This window comes from Globicephala melas, chromosome 16, assembly GCF_963455315.2.
Source record: "Globicephala melas chromosome 16, mGloMel1.2, whole genome shotgun sequence".
In the NCBI taxonomy this organism is placed as follows: domain Eukaryota; kingdom Metazoa; phylum Chordata; class Mammalia; order Artiodactyla; family Delphinidae; genus Globicephala; species Globicephala melas.
Window position 1 is genome coordinate 82,696,155 of NC_083329.1, and position 23,031 is coordinate 82,719,185.

The 23,031-nt window shown below is 37.6% G+C and overlaps 1 protein-coding gene across 3 annotated transcripts in view; it reads left to right on the plus strand.

Moving 5' to 3' along the window:
- NUP133 (nucleoporin 133) overlaps positions 1-23,031 on the plus strand; it is a 57,157-nt gene extending 34,126 nt beyond the window's left edge. Inside the window, exons 16-26 of one of the 3 annotated variants that reach the window (XM_030839655.2) lie at positions 1,270-1,392; positions 1,967-2,066; positions 2,633-2,884; positions 3,526-3,659; positions 5,992-6,150; positions 12,115-12,250; positions 13,830-13,948; positions 15,489-15,569; positions 16,321-16,385; positions 17,681-17,769; positions 22,288-23,031. In XM_030839655.2, the coding sequence (XP_030695515.1) occupies positions 1,270-1,392; positions 1,967-2,066; positions 2,633-2,884; positions 3,526-3,659; positions 5,992-6,150; positions 12,115-12,250; positions 13,830-13,948; positions 15,489-15,569; positions 16,321-16,385; positions 17,681-17,769; positions 22,288-22,424 (1,395 nt within the window). In that variant the 3' untranslated portion in view covers positions 22,425-23,031. The other 2 variants (XM_060286205.2, XM_060286206.1) reach the window with 2 other exon arrangements.

Genomic DNA, 23,031 nt, shown 5'->3' on the forward strand with positions numbered 1-23,031 from the left:
ACAAGTATGCATTTTAAGAGAAGAGCTGGATAACCCAAGTCAGGCTCTGATTGGTGGGCTGTGTAGGGGAGATGTGATCTCATAGCCCTGGATAGAAGGTAAAATAATACAGACTCTGCTTGAGGGTTGACCCTCCACCTGTAGCCAGTCTGGAAGGAGCCCCCGCACCGCCTGGGTCTCTATAAAGCGAGTTAACTGCTTCAGAACAGGCCCTCAACAGTGTTGGTACAGCTTATGAGCAATGTTTGAAACCACTGAACATGTAACTCACGTGGTAAGGCTGTCTAGCAAGTGTCTTGGGATTTTATTTGCTTTTATGTTATTTCGTGCCTTTTATATCACATGCTTTCATTATCTTTTTCACATTAACAGTGTAAAAAATTCTTACAAATTCAACGTGCCAGAGGTTTCTTGCTAGGGCTGTTAGGATGCCTTTGACTGACATCAGAAATACTAAAAGAAGAAGAGTGATTTTGTTTGGGCTCCATTGTGCATGTGTTTATGAATCGTTCCTTCAACTAGTTTGTAAGTTCCTTGAGGGCAGCAAATCTAATTTCCATTTCTTCTTATCTCTGAGCACCCAATGCTATGCAAACTCTAAATGCCAAGTAAATATCCACTTGATAAATAAAGGGGGAAAAGCTTAACTGGGGGCTGAAACTGGAAACAAGTGTTTCAGTGCTTAACATGTTTGCACAGTTACCTTCATGTGTTAATTAATGACAAAAAATAGAACAGTTACAAGTTATGTATTTAGTTAGTTTCTATGTAGCTACTGCTGTTCTACAAACATTTCTATTATGTCTAAAGAAAAGAAGTTCTTCAAAGAAAGAAATTAGCAAGTTCATTGGTTGGATAACTATTTTAATCCATTAGTTCATTCGTTTAATTCATTACTTTGGGGTCTCGCATTGTTATGTGACATCATTTGTAGCCTAGTACTATTTAAAGGTGGCATTGAGCCCTCATAGCTATAATAAACAAATATTTCAGTTACTTGATATTTAAATACAAAACCTACCGGCTACCAATCCAGAATTTGCTTATTTATCAGACTCAGTTATTTGGGCTCTCCGCCTTTTAAAAGTTAGGAGATTCTAACTTTTCTTGGCTTTTAAATTTGTTTTCATCACTGACTGTCCCTTTGACTACTGAGCAGAGCGTGTGACTTAGTGAGGAAAGCCTGCTGAGTCGATTCCAGGCAGCTGTAAGCGTGGCCCATCGGCATGGTCTCTGTTCCTAGTAGGTACCGTCTCTGTCCTTCCTCAGGTGTCCCAGGTAGATAGCGTCTGGGAGTGCTTACTGGAGCACGAGGAGCAAGTCTTGAAGGACACGGCCTTGGAGCCAGTTGAATGGGCGGAGGTGGCGATCAGTGTGAACAGTATTCTCAAGGTACGCACACATGCTGAAGATACCAGCAACTCAAAGCCCAGGCTGTGGATGGGGGAGGAAGTGGTCTCCATGTTCCTACTTTGCATCACCAGTGATCCATAATGGTTTAGCCATTCGTTCATTCCAAAAAGTTAGGAAAACCTCAGTCATTTTATCAGTCAGTTAATACACATCTGAGTGTTTGCCTTGTGCATGTTAAAAGTTTCTATTTGGTAGAATAAACCTTTTATTTGGAGAAGACATGTATATCATTGCAAAGGTATTAATGTTACTGTAACTGTATGCTTTTTAATTACACAAAAGCACACTACTTATATTATTGATTAAAATGTTTCATTTAATTTTAGCTCATGGACTTTATAGTAATGGTCTTCCTAGTTCGGTTACCATAGTTCTCTAAAACTGAAGTTAAACTCTAGAGTAAAACAAATTTCAAATGCAGAAAGAATCAAAAAGTAGTGCAACAGGTCTCTGCCGAGTAATTTTTTGTAATAATAGACTTGATGTTTCCGATTATCTTAGAGATCCTGGGATCCCTTGCTTCCTGCATGTGATAACACATTTCATATTCCAGGACATGCTGCAAGCTGCTAGTCATTATCGACAAAATAGAAACTCCTTGTATAGAAGAGAAGAGCCAGTAGAAAAAGAACCTGAGTATATTCCGTGGACAGGTGAGATTGCAAGCACTGAGCCCAAATACACTGATTCATTAGCAGTTGATCAAAACATATTTCTAATGGTCTGTTATTTCAGAAGCCATGTTGTTCTCCTAGTGCAAGTTTGTGAGTGAAATGAAAAACAACATAAGTGCCATCCCCCAGATGAGTAGTTCTTACGAAAATCACTTTGTTGCCTTGGAATAATTTGTAGATCTCTTTGTAACTCATTTTTTTAAACTGGTACTCAGGCATCTACTAGGTTTTAGTATGTGTAGTTATTCATAGCAGCAGGCCCTGGATGTACTGACTGTAATTTTTGTTGTTTTAATACAAGGAAATAAGTGGAGTAGCATTAAAGGAAGTTAGAAGGAAGAAGAATCACGTTTACCTGGCTCTGCTGAGGCCATCCTCATAGAGAAGATGGGTTTGAGCAGGACATAGAAAAATATCAGCTGACCTCCTATTGGATTTCTTTTTCCATCCATCAAGGCTGACGGGATATAATTTTTAGGCAGTTGGTCTTTCCCGTAGCCATTATAGAATCCTTACTTGTCATATTATTTTGTGTGATTTTACAGCAACGAGTGGTCCTGCCGGCATCCGAACAGCAATAGTGCGCCAGCATGGGATTGTCCTGAAAATGGTTTATCCTCAGGCGGATAGCAACCTCCGAAACATTCTGACAGAGCAGCTGGTAGCACTGATTGATTGCTTCCTGGATGGTTATGTTTCTCAGCTCAAGTCTGTGGACAGATCCAGTGATCAAGAAAGATACAACAATCTGGAAATGGAATACCTGCAGAAAAGATCAGACCTCTTATCTCCGCTTCGTAAGTGCCTGATATTTAGTGAGGGCTGTGGGTCTTGAGTCTGCAGAACAGATGTAGGAGCCAAATCATTCACGCAATGTGTTATGCAGTGTAATGTCGTTAACCCAGCTGTAGCTCAGAGCTTAAAGCAGAGCTTTCCTGTGTACAGCTTTCTGTGTTCGTTTATTCAGCCTCGTTGTCATTACTTACCAGGTAACAAGTGTCCTAGATGGTGTTAAAGATGATTTAAAAGTAAATAAATTAACAGCATGTGGAGACTGCTTACCATCTCAGACCTTCACAGGAACAGCTAGACTGCAGGGTAGAGCAGACGAGGGTCGTTCCACGGTGTGGAGAGGTGGTACGGCTCTTCAGAGGAGAACACGAGACGGTCACAGCCAGGATTCAGAGAAGAAGCTTGTCTTGCTACATGAAGGAAGGGGATAGCATCTTAGGTGGGCAGTGATGAAGCAAGGGACTGAATTTACATCTTTAATGAGTTTATATGGATTATGAAACTAAATGCCAGTAACTGGAAAGGTTTCTATTAATTAACTTTAGTATATAACATGAATAAAGGTAAAATTTCAAGGAATATTTTTTTTATTACATATTAAGTTTTCGCTAACAGGATTTTTTTCCATCTGTTCTCATTTCCATAGTCACACTAGGCCAGTACCCATGGGCTGCTTCATTAGCAGAAAAATACTGTGACTTTGATATCTTAGTACAAATGTGTGAGCAGACTGACAACCAGGCCAGACTGCAGCGCTACATGACACAGTTTGCTGACCAGGTAACGAACCCTGGGGGTGTAGGCTGTGGACCCTGTAAGAAGACTTTACCATTTCAAATCTTACTTGGGGTTTTTGGAAGATGATACAGTCTTTTTGCAGATTACCAGATACTAATTTGTGCATTATGTTTCGTTGTAAATAGGTAGACAATTCTTTATATATAAATATTACTGACGGATTCTTTGACCTCTGAAAAATATGTTAAGACTTTTATTTCTATTCTTATATTTTCAGTTATAATTAAAAGTACTTAGGGATACGGATATTGCTAGAGTTCTGAAGTTTGAGTAGAAGATCTTGGGAGCATGGGATGCTGCTTTTAGAGAGCTCAGATTTCTGTACACCTAAGATTCTTGTTTTCCTTCTTTGACATGCTTCCTGTTGTTGTTTTTTTACGCTTACTATTTTTTTTTAAAGTTCGCATTGTGACACTATTCAGGTACATTTAAGTTGTTCCTTAAAGCCAGTCTATTCAGTCAGTTGATCTTTATGTAAAAACTGATTTTTTTTCTTACTATAAAGGTAACATTGTATAAAGTTCAGGAAACCACTATAAACAAAAAAGATTAAAAAACCGTTCATAATTCTACCACCCAGAGAGAACCCTTTTTAACATTTGGTTTTATTCTTCTAGTCTTTTTACTCTACCAAACATGTTTCATTAACTGCTTATTTCACTTAATACATAACAGACATTTGTCCATATCATTAAATATTACACAACCACATTTTTAATGTTGTTATGGTATTTCATGGACTGGATGTAACTTATTTGATCAGTACCTGATTGCTGGACATGGCTTATCTCGTATTTCACAGTAGTGCTGAAGTAAGTACTTTGTGCCCATCATAATTTTTATTCCTTTTAAGGATTCTTATTCTCCGTTGATATTTTCCATCCTTTTGTGCTTTGTTCCTTTTATTTTCTTTAATATGTCTACTAGTTATTTTAAGTCCTTTTGTGCTGATTCCAAAATGATCATTCTTAGGTCTGCTTCTGCTGCCTGCATATTCATATTTTTCTGCTTCTTATGTCTTACAATTCAAAAAATATACATTTATTTATTTTTATTTTGGCTGTGCCAGGTCTTAGTTGAGGCACATGGGATCTTCGTTGCGGTATGCAGGATCTTTTTTTTTTTTTAGTTGCGGCATGCGGACTCTTAGTTGTGGCATGCATGTGGGGTCTGGTTCCCCGACCAGGGATTGAACCTGGGCCCCCTGCATTGGGAGCATGGAGTCTTACCCACTGGACCACCAGGGAAGTCCCTTGCAATTTTTTAAATTGTATTTTGGACATTGTGTATAAAAGAACCGTAAAGACGGAAATCAATGCTGTTCTTTCCCCTGGGAGACAGGTAAGATGAGAGGCAGATCACTCAATACATCAAGAATAGAGGTGGGTCAGGGCTTGACTGCAACTTCCGTTAAATTCATTCATTTCTGGTTTCAGATGTCTTATGGGGCTGGTGTGTTCCTTGCAGAATTCCCCCTTTAGTGGAAATATCTCTTAAGTACTGTGAGACTGCAGGACACTTTTGTCTTCCTTTCCAGCCCAGCCTCTCACACCACCCCAGAATCCAGCAAACGTCCTGTGGGGAAACTGGATGTGCCTCTCTAGATTCTGATTTATTGTGCCAGCCCACATGGACACGTGGCACCCAGTTCTGCCCCTGAGAATCTTTCATTCTGGAAGGATAGCGTCTCAGTACCGTCCAGTGGAACTTTCTGTGGTAATGGAGATCTTGCCCATATGTGCTGTCCCAAATAGAGTTTCTGACCACAGATGGCCTTCAAGTACTTGAAATGTGACTGGTGTCTCTGAGGGACTGAATTTTACATTTTAGATTAAGTTTAAGCAGCTACATGTGACCGGTGACTGCCATATTATTGGACAGTGCACATCTGTGTGACCCTGAGCAAGATCCCCTTTCTGGATCTGAATGGCCTCATTTGTTAAATGAGGTGATTTGAGGACCCTACAGTGCAGGAAATGAGTGTTTAAAACTGGATTTCTATTCTGGAGTCTAAGACCTTTGGGAGAAATTTAATACTTTATTATCAGAAATGTGTGTTGTTTTTTTTTTTTGGCACTACGCGGGCCTCTCCGGTTGCGGAGCACAGGCTCTGGACGCACAGGCTCAGCGGCCATGGCTCACGGGCCCAGCCGCTCTGCGGCATTTGGGATCTTCCCGGACCAGGGCACGAACACGCGTCCCCTGCATTGGCAGGCGGACTCTCAACCACTGCGCCACCAGGGAAGCCCCAGAAATGTAGTTTTAAAAACTGTATTACTATATATTCTTGAATTCTTGGCTTTGTTCTTTATAGAATTTTTCAGACTTTCTCTTCCGTTGGTATCTGGAGAAAGGAAAGCGAGGCAAATTATTATCTCAGCCTATTTCTCAACACGGACAGTTGGCCAATTTTTTGCAAGCTCATGAACATCTCAGCTGGTTACATGAAATTAACAGCCAAGAATTAGAAAAGGTAAGAAGGATTCAGTTATATGGAGCAGATTTAGGCAATTTTTTGTTTAGTTTTAACTAGTTTAGTTTTTTGTAGTTAAATACTACTTATGGATTTTTTAAAAATGTATATCTCCTATTCTCTCACATAATTTGATAAAAGTATTTTTCATTTATGATGGTACTGCCATTACTTGTTATATCTCAGTAAAAAAAAAAAATGAAGACTATTGTGATTTGACTGTTATTACAGTAAAATAAAGCACAAAAGCTTTAACACATAATTAGCAGTTATTGGCCTTTTTTTGTAATGAGTATTTTCTTGTAATAAAAATGTTCAAATTATCAGTAAAAAGAGTACATGAATTAAAGTTTGTCCTTGACAGGGTATTGACGTGAGAGCAAATGTTGGGATTTTGGGGGGTTTTTTTGGCTAGGCTCCTGTTACAGCCCTTTTTTTTCTTGAATTGGGGTATAGTTGTTTTACAACGTTGTGTTAGTTTCTACTTCACAGCAAAGTGGAGTTCCCTGTGCTATACAGCAGGTTGTTACTAGTTATCTATTTTATACATGTTAGTGTATATACGTCAATCCTAATCTCCCAGTTCATCCCACCCCCCACTCCCTACCCCCGACTTTCCCCCCTTGGTGTCCATACGTTTCTTCTCTACATCTGTGTCTCTGTCTCTGCCTTGCACACGGGTTCATCTGTACCATTTTTCTAGATTCCACATATATGCATTAATATATGATATTTGTTTTTCTCTTTCTGATTTCACTCTGTACGACCATATCTAGGTCCATCCACGTCTCTACAAAAGACCTAATTTCATTCCTTTTTATGGCTGAGTAATATTCCATTGTATATATGTACCATATCGTTTTTTTCCATTCGTCTGTTGATGGACATTTAGGTTGCTTCCATGACCTGGCTATTGTAAATAGTGCTGCAATGAACAATGGGGTGCATGTGTCTTTTTGAATTATGGTTTTCTCTGGGTATATGCCCAGTAGTGGGATTGCAGTAGTGGGATTGCTGGGTCATATAGTAGTTCTATTTTTAGTTTTTTAAGGAACCTCCATACTGTTCTCCATAGTGGCTGTATCAATTTACATTCCCACCAACAGTGCAAGAGGGTTGCCTTTTCTCCACACCCTCTCCAGCATTTATTGTTTAGATTTTCTGATGATGCCCATTCTAACCGGTGTAAGGTGATACCTCATTGTAGTTTTGATTTGCATTTCTCTAGTTAACGATGTTGAGCAGCTTTTCATGTGCTCTTGGCCATCTGTACCTCTCCTTCGGAGAAATGTCTATTTAGGTCTTCTGCCCATTTTTTTATTAGATTGTTTGTTTTTTTGATATTGAGCTGCATGAGCTGTTTATATATTTTGGAGTTAATCCTTTGTCCGTTGATTCATTTGCAAATATTTTCTCCCATTCTGACACTTGTCTTTTCGTCTTGTTTATAGTTTCCTTTGTTGTGCAAAAGCTTTTAAGTTTCACTAGGTCCCATTTGTTTATTTTTATTTCCATGACTGTAGGAGGTGGGTCAAAAAAGATCTTGCTGTGATATATGTCAAAAAGTGTTCTTCCTATGTTTTCCTCTAAGATTTTTATAGTGTCTGGTCTTACATTTAGGTCTTCAATCCATTTTTTTTTTTTTTTTTTTTGCGGTACACGGGCCTCTCACTGTTATGGACTCTCCCGTTGTGGAGCACAGGCTCCGGACGTGCAGGGTAAGCGGCCATGGCTCACAGGCCTAGCCGCTCTGCGGCATGTGGGATCCTCCCGGACTGGGGCACGAACCCGTGTCTCCTGCATCGGCAGGCGGACTCTCAACCACTGCGCCACTTCAATCCATTTTGAGTTTATTTTTGTGTATGGTGTTAGGGAGTGTTCTAATTTCATTCCTTTGCATGTAGCTATCCAGTTTTCCCAGCACCACTTACTGAAGAGACTGTCTTTTCTCCATTGTATATCCTTGCCTCCTTTGTCATAGATTAGTTGACCACAGGAGCATGGGTTTATCTCTGGGCTTTCTATCCTGTTCCATTAATCTATATTACTGTTTTTGTGCCAGTACCATATTGTCTTGATTACTGTAGCTTTGTAGTATAGTCTGAAGTCAGGGAGTCTGATTCCTCCAACTCTGTTTTTTTTCCCCTCAAGAATGCTTTAGCTATTCGGGCTCTTCTGTGTCTCCGTACAAATTTTAAGATTTTTAGTTCTAGTTCTGTCAAAAATGCCATTAGTAATTTGATAGGGATTGCACTGAATCTGTAGATTGCTTTGGGTAGTATAGTCATTTTCACAATATTGATTCTTCCAATCCAAGAACATGTATATCTCTCCGTCTGTTTGTGTCATCTTTGATTTCTTTCATCAGTGTCTTACAGTTTTCTGAGTATAGATCTTTTACCCACTAGGTAGGTGTATTCCTAGATGTTTTATTCTTTTTGCTGCAGTGGGATTGTTTCCTTAATTTCTCTTTCTGATCTTTCACACTTAGTGTATAGGAATGCAGGAGATTTCTGTACGTTAATTTTGTATCCTGCAACTCCACCAAATTCATTGATGAGCTCTAGTAGTTTTCTGGTGGCATCTTTAGGATTTTCTATTTATAGTATCATGACATCTGCAAACAGTGACAATTTTACTTCTTCTCTTCCAATTTGTATTCCTTTTATTTCTTTTTTTCTCTGACTGCCATGGCTAGGACTTTCAAAACTATGTTGAATAGTAGTGGCGAGAGTGGACATCCTTGTCTTGTTCCTGAATCTTAGAGGAAATGCTTTCAGTTTTTCACATTGAGAATGATGTTTGCTATGGGTTTGTCATATATGGCCTTTATTATGTTGAGGTAGGTTCCCTCTATGCCCACTTTCTGGAGAGTTTTTATCATAAATGGGTGTTGAATTTTGTCAAAAGCTTTTTCTGCATCTACTGAGATGATCTTTATTCTTCAATTTGTTAATATGGTGTATCACACTGATTGATTTGCATATATTGAAGAATCCTTGAATCCCTGGGATAAATGCCACTTGGTCATGGTGTATGATCCTTTTAATGTGTTGTTGGGTTCTGTTTGCTAGTATTTTGTTGAGGATTTTTGCATCTATGTTCATCAGTGATATTGGTCTGTAATTTTCTTGTTTTGCAGTATCTTTGTCTGGTTTTGGTATCAGGGTGATGGTGGCCTTACAGAATGAGTTTGGGAGTGTTCCTTCCTCTGCAATTTTTGGGAAGAGTTTGAGAAGGATGAGCGTTAGTTCATCTCTAAATGTTTGATAGAATTCACCTGTGAAGCCATCTGGTCCTGGACTTTTGTTTGTTGGAAGATTTTTAATCATACTTTCAATTTCATTACTTGTGATTGGTCTGTTCCTATTTTCTATTTCTTCCTGGAAGAAATAGAATGGAAGCTTATACCTTTCTAAACATTTGTCCATTTCTTCCAGGTTGTCGTTTTTATTGGCATAGCATTGCTTGTAGTAGTCTCTTAGGATGCTTTATATTTCTGCAGTGTCCATTGTAACTTCTCCTTTTTCATTTCTAATTTTATTGATTTGAGTCCTCTCCCTCTTTTTCTTGATGAGTCTAGCAAATGGTTTATCAATTTTGTTTATCTTCTCAAAGAACCAGCTTTTAGTTTTATTAATCTTTGGTATTGTTTTCTTTGTTTCTATTTCATTTGTTTCTGCTCTGATCTTTATGATTTCTTTCTTTCTACTAACTTTTCTTTTTCTTCTTCTTTCTCTAGTTCCTTTAGGTGTAAGGTTAGATTGTTCATTTGAGATTTTTCTTGTTTCTTGAGGTAGGCTTGTATAGCTATAAACTTCCCTCTTAGAACTGTTTTCACTGCGTCCCATAGGTTTTGGGTCGTCGTGTTTTCATTGTCATTTGTCTCTAGGTATTTCTTGATTTCCTCTTCGATTTCTGCAGTAATCTCTTGGTTATTTAGTAATGTATTGTTTAGCCTCCATGTGTTTGTGTGTTTTACGTTTTTTTCCCTGTAATCAATTTCTAATCTCATAGCATTGTGGTTGGGAAAGATGTTTGATATGATTTCAATTTCCTTAAATTTACCAAGGCTTGATTTGTGACCCAAGATGTGCTCTGTCTTGGAGAATGTTCCGTGTGCACTTGAAAAGAAAGTGTAATCTGCTGTGTTTGGATGGAATGTCCTGTAAATATCAATTAAATCTATCTGATCTATTGTGTCTTTTAAAGCTTCTGTTTCCTTATTTATTTTCATTTTGGGTGATCTGTCCATTGGTGTAAGTGAGGTGTTAACGTCCCTCAATATTATTGTGTTACTGTCGATTTCCTCTTTTATAGCTATTAGCAGTTGCCTTATGTATTGAGGTGCTCCTATGTTGGGTGCATATATAATTGTTACACCTTCTTCTTGGATTGATCCCTTGATCATTATGTAGTGTCCTTCCTTGTCTCTTGTAACATTCTTTATTTTAAAGTCTATTTTATCTGATATGAGTATAGCTACTCCAGCTTTCTTTTGATTTCCATTTGCATGGAATATCTTTTTCCATTCCCTCACTTTCAGTCTGTATGTGTCCCTAGGTCTGAAGTGGGTCTTTTGTAGACAGCATATATATGGGTCTTGTTTTTGTATCCATTCAGCGAGCCTGTGTCTTTTGGTTGGAGCATTTAGTCCATTCACGTTTAAGGTAATTATCGATATGTATGTTCCTATTACCATTTTCTGAATTGTTTTGGGTTTGTTTGTGTAGGTCCTTTTCTTCTCTTGTGTTTTCTGCTTAGAGAAGTTCCTTTAGCATTTGTTGTAGTGCTGGTCTGGTGGTGCTGAATTCTCTTACCTTTTGCTTGTCCATAAAGCTTGTGATTTCTCCATCGAATCTGAATGAGGTCCTTGCTGGGTAGAGTATTCTTGGTTGTAGGTTCTTCCCTTTCACCACTTTAAATATATCATACCACTCCCTTCTGGCTTGTAGAGTTTCTGCTGAGTAGTTAGCTGTTAGCCTTATGGGAGTTCCCTTATATGTTATTTGTCATTTTTCCATTGTTGCTTTTAATAATTTTTCTTTGTCTTTAGTTTTTGTCAGTTTGATTACTGTGTCTCGGTGTGTTTCTCCTTGGATTTATCCTGCCTGGGATTCTCTGCACTTCTTGGACTTGGGTGGCTATTTCTTTTCCCCTGTTAGGGAAGTTTTTGACTATAATCTCTGCAAATATTTTCTCTGATCCTTTCTCTCTCTCTTCTTCTGGGACCCCTATAATGCGAATGTTGATGTATTTAATGTTGTCCCAGAGGTCTGTTAGGCTGTCTTCATTTCTTTTCATTCTTTTTTCTTTATTCTGTTCCATGGCAATGATTCCCACCGTTCTGTCTTCCAGGTCACTTCTCCGTTCTTCTGCCTCAGTTACTCTGTATTGATTCCTTCTAGTGTATTTTTCATTTCAGTTATTGTAGTATTTATCTCTGTTTTTTGTTCTTTAACTCTTCTAGGTCTTTGTTAAACATTTCTCGCATGTTCTTGATCCTTGCCTCCATTCTTTTTCCAAGGTCCTGGATCATCTTCACTATCATTATTCTGAATTCTTTTTCTGGAAGGTTGCCTATCTCCACTTCATTTAGTTGTTTTTCTGGGGTTTTATCTTGTTGCTTCATCTGGGACATAGTCCTCTGTCTTTTCATTCTGTCTGTCTTTCTGTGACTGTGGTTTTCATTCTGCGAGCTGCAGAATTGTAGTTCTTCTTGCTTCTGAGAGCAAATGTTTTATACATGTCTCTTTTCCCAATAATTAGTGTGAGTGGCCGATACTTTATGTGTAATTACTCTCAGCGTATGGTACTCATCTGTTTTTAGGCTTGCTAGCAGTGACTTGATCTTTCATTGATACAGCTTGGGGGGAAACCAAGTTTGGGTTTTACTTAATCTTTATTGCAACTTGAATTAGTATCCAAGATTTTATCATAGTTTTCATATTTTGTTTATTGTAGGCTCATGCAACACTTCTGGGTTTGGCAAATATGGAAACTCGTTACTTTGCAAAGAAAAAAACCCTTCTTGGCTTGAGTAAATTGGCTGCATTAGCTTCAGACTTTCCAGAAGATACACTGCAAGGAAAAATTGAAGGTAAAATACAGTATTTGAACAAGAAGACATACAAATCAGTCATACTGTCAGTGTATTCTTAGAATGTGCTCTTGTTATCATTTAATGGGGTCCATTAGAAACAGGAGCCATCTCCTTTGAGAGGAGTGCTTTCTATTCAGTGTCCTTAGGCAATTACTCAGTTACATAATTAGGATTCTCTTTTTATGGAAAAAGTAATTTGTGCCTTAAATAAGAATTCCTAAAGAGTAAATTCAAATGATTTGAACAGAGTACTCTGATTACACCCCTAGTGACTCATATGCTAAGAAGAAACTGCAAAGAAACTTGACATTTACTCAGTGGGTTTGCTGTAGGTGGTGGTAATTCTGTAGTGGTGGTCTGCTGTAGGCGGTGGTTTGGGAAATTCTTCCTCATTCTTTTATTTTTAAACGCTAATAGTGCCTTTTGTTCTAGAGAAGTGTGTATATGTTCTGCAAGACTGGCTGGTAGTCTGAAAGGGGAGCTGTATTTTAACCTGGCCACAGAGTTAGATCATGTTAATCAAAATATCTTAACACAAGGCTTTATTGTTGCTGGTTCCCCCCCAACTTCTGGTCATCACTTTGCATTTTGATCACTTCTTCTTAGCTTTTGCTTTCTTAGCACAATGAGAATATTTTCAGGTCTCAGTAATTTCCTACAGACTATTATCACAGTGTATCTAATTGAAGGGAGTAGATTTTTAAGAGATAACTTTCTATTGGTTATACAAGTTTAATTATGGAAATTAGTAAAGTATAGAAAAAACAACAACAACAAAATAAATTGTCTATAATCCCACTGCCCTAGAGATAATTACTGTTACTTTTTTAATCCTCCCAGTCTGTTTTCTTAGGTATGGAAATTGCACAAAACAGTTTTAATTTTTACAAGCTTGAGATCATGTGGAATGATGCCAGTATTTGAATGAGCATATCTGTGATTTAGTCACTCCATTTTGCTGTAACTGCTGTTAGCAAACAGTTCTCCGTCCTTTTTTCCTGCAGCCCAGCTCATTCTCGTGGGTGAAGCCAGGTTATGATAGTTTATGTAAATCAAAAGCTCCTGTCACCCTATCGTATGGCGATAAATAACCATTGCTGGGTAATAGGTCTAGTGCACAGTCCTCTGGCTTGTGTTTTTCCTGGCATGTACTCATGGTGGCTTTTAAGTAGATCATTTCCCTTAGTGAATGAAATTATACTAGAAACTCTGGTAAAGTGAAAAGTAGTACTTTACAGAGTAACCTTAAAATGGCCTGAGAGACCTCAGATTTGGGGGACTTGTGCTTCTGAAATCCATCTGCTCTACAGTTGCTTCAATCAGTAGGTTTGTTTTCTTAGCTCTTCTCTCCCCTCCTAATATTTCCGGTTGCTGTGATAATCCACATGACTTGGATCAAACCCTGAATATTTGTAACATAACTAGGAATCAAGAATAAGCAGAATTAATAACATTCTAGGATCACTGAATTAGTGATGGGATTACCTTTAGAGCTGTTCCATTTCTTTTTAAATTCAGATTTGTTTATGACAGAGCAAAAGTGAATGTTTCCCCCTCCCCCTGTGTTGCCTCCTAGAAATGGCTGAGCAGGAGCGCTTCCTGCTGCACCAGGAGACGCTGCCTGAACAGCTGCTGGCCGAGAAGCAGCTGAGTCTCAGTGCGATGCCGGTACTGACTGCACCACAGCTCATTGGCGTACGTGCTTTTCAAATCCCTGCACCACTTCGTAGTCTCAAAACCACCTCAGTGTTTCCTGGACCACGTAGTACAGTTCCTCAGAGTAGTCATCTCTCCATTTCTTATTTTCCTGGTCACTTTCCCCTGGAGTCAGGTGTCAGAAGCTGCTTAGGAGCAGGGTGCCAGTTAGCAGAAAGCAGTGGATCAGCCCCCCCTAGCTCTCTGCCTGTTTCTCAAGACGCTTATCCAGGCGACCAGAAGAAATTACTTCCATTGTGCTTTTCTAGTACAGGACAGATATGTACCATGAGACATAGTTCAGGCTCTTCAAAAACAATGGTTTTAGGAACTGGATTTGCATAGCCTCTAAGTGCCATCGTCACCATTTCCCTCTGCAACATAGCACATTCCTGAGGACATAGCTAGATTAGGGGCTGCAACCCAGATAAGGTAATTTTGTTGCTGTGCACACTTAATAGCCTTAATTCTGCTTCTCTCTTTTCCTTTCAAGAAAGCATTTCCAATGCAAAAGCGGTGTCATAGAATCACCTTGAATTGCCCTAATTATGTTACTAAGAAAGCAGACAATTCAAAAACTTCAGTATTTTAGTCATTATTAGTAACACATTTCCTATCATTGAGCTCACAGCAGCCTCTCCTGATAGAGCACATTTAATTTAAAAATCTAAGGGGCTGTTGCCTCTAAGACTCACCATTATTTTATGTATTGGTAAGAAGGAAAAAGTTGTCCAAATTTACCTTGATACTGAATCAATTTTAATACTACCTTCCAATTTCAGGGATGTTAACATTGTGGGGAAAAAAGGTTCAGAAACAGTGAAATAAAATATTGTTTTCAAGTGTTGTAAGACAATGACAACAAGTAGATAGCTTTTCTTCTGAAATGGTTTGAGTATTGTCTTTGCTGTTAAAGGATTATGTGCAGTATTTTAAAATGAAATTTGTTATGTTATAAATAATTTTTGGAAAAAGAAGTTAGGAAAAATTCAAATTGATATTGTTAATAAGGCAAGCATTTTTCTGATTATAAAATTACGGGACATTTATGATCATATATAGTCAGCTGTGATCTACCCAACCAGGGGTAACCATTGGTAACATATTGGTGTGTTTTGTTATCTCTTAAGTAAACTGTAGACCAACTGCATGCTTTCTCATAGGTCTCAATTTTTAAAACTATTGAAAGGGCAACATTTCAAAAGCATTATAGCCAGCTTTAAAAATGCAAGGGCAGCTGTTTATTACAGAGTATGCTTGAAAGAGTACTGAAATGTATACTATCTTGAACTTATGAATATAAATTTACTGGCATTTTAGAAGTATATATACCAAGTTATACAAGTTAGTTACTGTGAATGAACATAGGTGTGTTTTAAAAGACAGTTTGCTGTGAGGTAGATGGAGTTTAATTTCCAAACGTGTTGCTGTTCTTTGCTATAAAGATACCTATAGACGTGATGACTTCTCTGTAAATCTCTCCAGTCTTGGTTATATGAAGAGTTAAAATAATTCTCTACCTTATTTTAACTTGCCATAGCTGTATATCTGTGAAGAAAACAGAAGAGCTAATGAGTATGATTTCAAGAAAGCTTTGGACTTGCTTGAATATATTGACGAGGTAAGTAAAATCACTTGATGATCTCAGGCAAGGATCACAATTTGTGTATGGTTTTCTGTAGAACTGAGTACATCTTGAAAATGTCTTAATTTTAAAAGACTCTCAAAAAAATAAAATAAAAGACTTTCTGGTTCAGCTACCCGTAACTCTTGGAATACGTATAGCTCTTTAGAAAAGCTGTCAAGAGATCTCACCTCTTGATAATTCTCACACATTTCCAGGTGTCTTTTTCCCTGCACAAATAAAAAATGTTGCTTTTCAAGGTCCTGACATATTTTTTCTCTTTCCTTTATTGAGTCGTTGTTAGTTTCTCAAACTGATATGCTGCTTGTCGATTTATTCTTCATAGTATTCACCCTAAGAGAAGCTGTTTCTCAGCCTTCTTTGAAAAAAAGATTATAATGATAATTCTGTAGGGTGAGTAGTCGGCCCTGCAATTGAAAGTAGTTTGGTAGATTGTAAAGACAATAATATGTTGGCTTTTATGTTACTCTGTTTAAAATCTTGACTCTCTCAAGCTTCTTGATAAAATCAGATTATCTCAGAATAATCGGAAACAAATTCACACAAAGTTCTTAATAGTTTTACTCTTCTGAGTAGTATTAACGTCTCAAAGAAAGGGAAATTTTTTAAAATTATAAATTAAAGCATAATAATATTTATGTGGAATTAGGAATTGACATAACTCAAATTTAAGCATGTATTTTTTTAAATCAGGACTTAATGAGGATTTTTTTGTTTTGCTGTGAAGGAGGAAGATATAAATATAAATAATCTAAAACTGGAAATCCTTTGCAAAGCTCTTCAGAGAGATAAGTAAGTTCCCATAGTGTGAATATAAGCCATGGTTTTGGAAAAGGACTCTTTAGGAAGATTATGATACCATACACATCAAATCGTTTTGTAACCTAATTGTATTGTAACGTATATTATAAAAATGTTAATGGTTTCATCAGCAATCCTAATGTTTTTATTCAATAATTAAGGAATAGCTTAAGGACTTGGGACCACTGGAATAATTCTCTGCTTTTGATTTTAAATTTTACACTGTCAGTTGGCACAGAAATGTGTATGTTCCTTATTTTCACAGAAGTTGGGCCAGTTCTGCCAAGGAAGACTTGAGGCTACAAATTTTTTTTTTTTTTTGAATAAGAAGTTAGTACAGTTTGAGAATCAGTACCCTCTTCTAAGTTATTGTGACGTCTTTTTCACTGTAATCTCCCTACATAGGAGGATTTCTGTCCACTGGAACGGTGGTATTAAGATTCAGTGGCAAAGAGAGACAGAATAATCAGCTGTAGAGATGGATTTTTCCCACGGAAAGAATTTTAAAGAGAGCATGACTTGAGTGCTAAAAGCCTTCTCTACTCGGTTTTCCTTTTTCCTGTGGCTTTGAGAAATTGCAATGGAACTATTTTTACTAAAGCATTTCTTCCTCTCATCACTCCCAGATAGTTAAAATTGTTGTCAAATTTGGTCTTGGAGGTCATCCTCCAAAGCATCTAGCTCTGCCTGTTGGATTCTCCTTCGCAATCATAAAAGATGTATTATGTCATTTGACTGGAATACCTTGTCTTGGCTTCCTGATTAAACACTCTACGGTATCATGAGGGGTATAGCCATTGATTACTACAAAGGAGTGGTTCTGTGGATTTGTATTTCAGTAGTAGATAATCTCCACTAGATAAAGGAAGCTTTTTAGGTTACACCAGACACTGGTTGCCATTTTACTTTTATGAGAAACAGAATATAACATTCTTTAACTATCACCTGTGCTCTGAAGGGTCATACTTTAGGGTCGTTACTAGGTTGTTACATATAGAATTTTCTTGGGAAAGATACCTCACTACTTGGTTTTGGCATCAAATACATGCTGGTTGTATTGGGCGAATAGCTACCTGAGTATAGCATCTCCTATCTAATAGAGAGACTCTGGGTATATCCAACATTTAATAAAGCTCCTTTATTTAAATAGTTTTCAACAGTATCACAAAACTCAAGATTCTTCACCCCCTACAAACATCAAAACAAATCCACAATAGCAAACAAGTCATTTGTTTCAGATTGTGGCCACAGTTCCATTTTCTCCTCACAGTGATTTTGTTTTCTAGCTGGTCCAGTTCAGATGGTAAAGATGATCCAATTGAAGTATCTAAAGACAGTATATTTGTGAAAATCTTACAGAAACTTTTAAAAGATGGTAAGTGGTTTGTCCATGTTGGAAATTAGTGTCACTCCTCAGTTTTAGAATCTTAGAATAATGGGGATTTGCCTAGGTGTCAAATGCCAGGGGGTTAAAATTAAACGGTATCATACTTAGAATTAGAGAAACTTGTTTAAAATAAAGGGAGGGCTCTTTCCTCCCCTACATGTTGGGGAGCTGTGTCATGGTGGAGTTGCCGTCTGCTTGGCCACTTAACTCTTGTGAAGATTGAAAACCTAAAATGTGACTTTTTTGGTATATCCCGTACTGAACTGGCCATACCATGCCTGAGAGCAAACTACAAAATGTTTTATCAATCCATTTTGGACATTAATACTATAAAATTAGTTTTAAGAACAAAATAAGGGGCTTCCCTGGCGGTCCAGTGGTTAAGACTTCACCTTCCAATGCAGGGGGTGTGGGTTCGATCCCTGGTTGGGGAGCTAAGATCCCACATGTTTCAGGGCCAAGAAACCAAAACATAAAACAGAAGCAGTATTGTAACAAACTCAATAAAGACTTTAAAAATGGTCCTCGTCAAAAAAAAAAAAAAAAAGAACAAAATAAAAGGAGACAGGAAGGGAGTATGTTTTGTACCTAAGACAAGTGAGCAAAATTCCATTTGCTGATCGAGGTGCAAGTAAGTAAAGAAGCGTTTATGGTTAAATGTTTATTATGAAGGGAGAAGATGAATTAGAGGGTACTTAACTTTTACTTTAATATAACTGGAGGTTAATGTATGGAGAAAGACTAGAGGTGAGAGATTTTCCACATTTTATACATGAAGACAAGTGTGGCTCATTTGTTGTAGAATTATTAAATCAAAATATACGATGATGGGCTTCCCTGGTGGCGCAGTGGTTGCGAGTCCGCCTGCCGATGCAGGGGACATGGGTTTGTGCCCCGGTCCGGGAAGATCCCACATGCCACGGAGCGGCTGGGCCCGTGAGCCATGGCCGCTGAGCCTGCGCGTCCGGAGCCTATGCTCCGCAACGGGAGAGGCCACAACAGTGAGAGCCCCGCGTACCGCAAAAAAAAAAAATAATAAATAAATATATATATATATATATATATATATATATATATATATATATACACACACACACACATATATGATGATAATCCAGGCAGTGTGCAAAATAGGCTAACCTAGTGTTTACCAATCTTTTCAGGTGTAAGGACACTCTCTTTAATACCAGCTGGAAAAAAGTACACAATGACAAAAAACCACAGTAAATTCAGCAGCCCTTCTAAACGGATGTGGATTTTATTCATGATGCTGACATTTACACACGTTCGGGAATTTCTGTACATATATCTGCAAGACACATTATTTAATCTACATAAGACATGCGCGGCCCAGTGCCTGGTACATAGTAGTCACCCAACAAACATTTGTTCTTTGAATGCCTAGAATTATTTTACAGATTCATAGCCCCAGTTCTTCTGTAATAGATTCCACTCTCCGGTCTTCTGCTTGAGAATCACTGGCTTAACCGAAATGACGGGGGCCTCAGAGAAGCACTGCGGAGCTCACCACACCAACCAGTGTGCCGAGGGGAAAGGGCGCTGAACTTGGTGTTTACACCGGACGTTCACTCCGGATAGAGCTGTCCACCTCAGCTTTGACCTGGGTGTTTACTTATGAAAAATGAATACTTGACTACCCCACATTGACAGTAGATTTACTGAATGCTTTTATTTTCAAAGATGAATAAATAACACAAAGGCAAGTAAGCCTTTTCATTGTCAAAAAAATAAAAAATTAAATAATGAAGGGGTATAGCAAAAGAAAATATCTTTTGCTTAAAAATACTTGAAATTCAGACAGAGTTAAAATATATCTATTAGGCTTTTTCTCTTTGCTAGATTTGGAATTGAAGAAATAACTGGATATGGTTGATTTCTCTGTGCTGTTGAAGAGATTCATTCGGACCCATATCTGATGCTTTCCATGAAGTTAGCTCTTGTAAAGGGGCCACTGAACCGAATTGTGGCTAATTAAGTATTTGGTGCTATTTAAAGTTCACTTTTCAGTTGTTGCTATTTTTAGATTATAAATCATAGATGGAAAACAGAAACCTATAATTTTACAAAAAGAATTATTAAATTTTGACCAAAGGACAAAAACAAGTGGAAACTATTATATATAAATTATAATATGTAATGATATAATATATAATACATATATATTAATAACATACATTTATAATATTATATATATATTATAAAACCAAGCCAAAGACATTTATTTTTGGAACCTTTTAATAATATAGCTTCCATGTACAAGAATAAATGTTTTTTTTGGTTTTTTGGGGTTTTTTTTAATTTATTTTTGTCTGTGTTGGGTCTTTGCTGTACGCAAGCTTTCTCTAGTTGCATCAAGTGGGGGCTGCTCTTAGTTGTGGTGTGTGGGCTTCTCACTGCAGTGGCTTCTCTTGTTGCAGAGCATGGATGGGCTCTAGGCACACAGCCTTCAGTAGTTGTGACACGTGCACTCAGTAGTTGTGGCTTGCGGGCTCTAGAGCGCAGGCTCAGTAGTTGTGGCGCAGGGGCTTAGTTGCTCCACGGCATGTAGGATCTTCCTGGACCAGGGCTCAAACCCATGTCCCCTGTATTGGCAGGTGGATTCTTAACCACTGTTCCACCAGGGAAGCCCAAGAGTAAATGTTTTTTAAAGGGCAGATTCTGAAGGTAGATATAGGTAACTTCACATTGTATTTCATAGACTTGGGCAGCCCAACAATTACTTCAGCCTGTGGAATGAATTCAGCCTGCAGATATATTTAAATTACCCACCTGGAGCTTTTCAGTTTTTACATGTTATTAAAGTACATTATACGTACAGAAAAAAATGCACGTCATTGCATGGAGTATAACATTTTTCCTAATTAGTCGCTGGCATTTAATAGTTGAGAAGAGTTCTTACGAAAGTCTTGTTTTCTGACTTGTCTTAAAAATCAAAAGATTTGCCTATACCAGACTGAAATGTTTACCTGGCAGCTGTCAGCTGGAGCTGATGAGCACTGCCCACTTTGAATGGGGCGCTGGTCCTAAGTTTACCAAAGCCCCTAGGCCATCTTCCTCATGGTACCTGCCAGGGCTTTGCAGGCATTTGAGTTTTTTTGACTCCTGCTCTAAAGAAAAATAAACCATCAAATATTATGTCTAACAGAAGGCATGCATTATAAAAATAGAAGTTAAATAAGATGGTTTTTTTAAGAGAATTAATCTTTAGGAAATTAATGTGATATTTTCACAAGTGTAATGCTGTTTTAGAGAGAAAAAGTCTCTCTTGAAAGTGTGTTAATTGTAATAAATGATATATAAATATTGCAGATTTAGTCTCATAACACTTATTATGAGATTTTTTATTGTATAATAATTGAGTATCAAAAATGGTGCTAGGCACTTAGATGGTATTAAAAATAAACAGTATTTGATTTTGAGAAACTTATGATAATGTAACAAACTATAAAATATTGCCTTATTAATTTAAAATGTTTCCTCCAGTTCTCTTTATTTATAAAATGAGAAAAATCGTACATACTGTTTTGTGACTACACAGATGCGCATTGACTTTCCAACTCAGTAGAGGACTGACTGATGAAGACATGGTTCTTCCCCCTCTCCAGTTGTAGAGAGAAACTGTGATACGTTTGGCGACACTGTAGATAGCTTTCACGGCAGTGTTTCTACTAAATTATTTTCCTGAATAGGAGAATATTGTTTGACCTACTTGTTTTCTTCTCTTTTTTAAAAATTTTTAAACAATTAAATAAACTTGAAATACAAAATAAAGTTGATCAACTTCAAGGAAAATACATATTACCAAAGTTGACTCTAGAAAATAATTTTTTAAAAATTAAGCAGACCAATCACCCCAGGAAAAAAACATTAAAAACCGGTTCTCAAATAAGCACCTCTGCAGTGAAGCATTTCTAGAGTGTGGGAAGACCACCCATCCAAGCAAACAGTGGATCTTTGATCTGGGAGACAGATAAATGTCTGAAAGTCTTTTAAGAAGATACGGTATAACTTGTCTTCCTTGATAATTCAGATTCCTGTCTTTCAACTTTTACATGTGGGTTATAAGCAATCTTTCACTGATACCTTCTACCTCTCACTCTACAGCTGCTTGGAAAGCTGTTTCCTCGGGCTTGAAATACTTATTTTCAAGTGATTATTAGTTTAAAACTTCCACACCGAAGGAATGGCTTAAGCTGTGGAGAGACATGAAAGTGTTTCAGATTGTATTAAATACTTTAAATAGAGTGGCTGTTTTGACCACTAGGGCGAAGAACAGTCACACAGCCCCTGCTAAGTAAGGAATGTCATATTCTCAGGCCTGCGAGTATGCTTGGCAGATGGGAAGGAATTTAGAACAGAGTATTTCCCAATAGCAGAGTGACGTTATATTTTAAATAGAAGCACAGGTGTTTTTGTCATCAGTCATCTCAGTTCGTTTGAGAGTTATGTGAAAAAAAAAAAAAAGTTCTGTGTTTGTGTTTATAGGCATTCAGCTCAGTGAGTACCTGCCAGAGGTGAAGGACCTGCTGCAATCAGACCAGTTGGGAAGCTTGAAGTCCAATCCTTACTTTGAGTTTGTTTTGAAAGCTAATTATGAGTACTATGTCCAGGGACAAATGTGATTTTGCTAAAATGGTCATTGTTCCTGAAAATTTGTATGAGTGTGTCCTTATAAAAATTTTAGACCTTAAATATCTAGAAGTTTGTACAGTTTTATAACATGTATTCCTGAATTTTTTATACTGTATTTGGAAGCTACTACAAAATATTTGTATGACTGTGGTTTTAGTTTTTGGTTACATGATAATTTTTTCTTCCTCTTTTCCTCTGAAGTTTATCTGTGGGTTTCATACTTGCTCCCCTTCCTTTTTATCTCACTCCATCCAGGGCCCTGGTTCTGGCTACGTGTATGCACGGGTCACTTCTAGGCTTCAGCCTCTGTAACTCTAAAAATGGCAAGACTGCACTAAGTTGTCTCTGAAATTGCTGTGGCTCTGGATGTTACGTACTGGACAGTGTCTGGAATAGTTGGTGTCCATTTTGGTTAGGTCTGGGGAAAATATCTAGTGGGATAAATGTCAAAATTTGCTAACTTACTATGAAACTAAAGGACAAAGTGGGCCTAATTCATTGTGAGCTTGATAACTGATTACTTCACTGGGAAAAATGTCAGACTTTTCTACATAAATAATAGAGTATTAATAAAAGTATTTTGGTGAATAAAACATA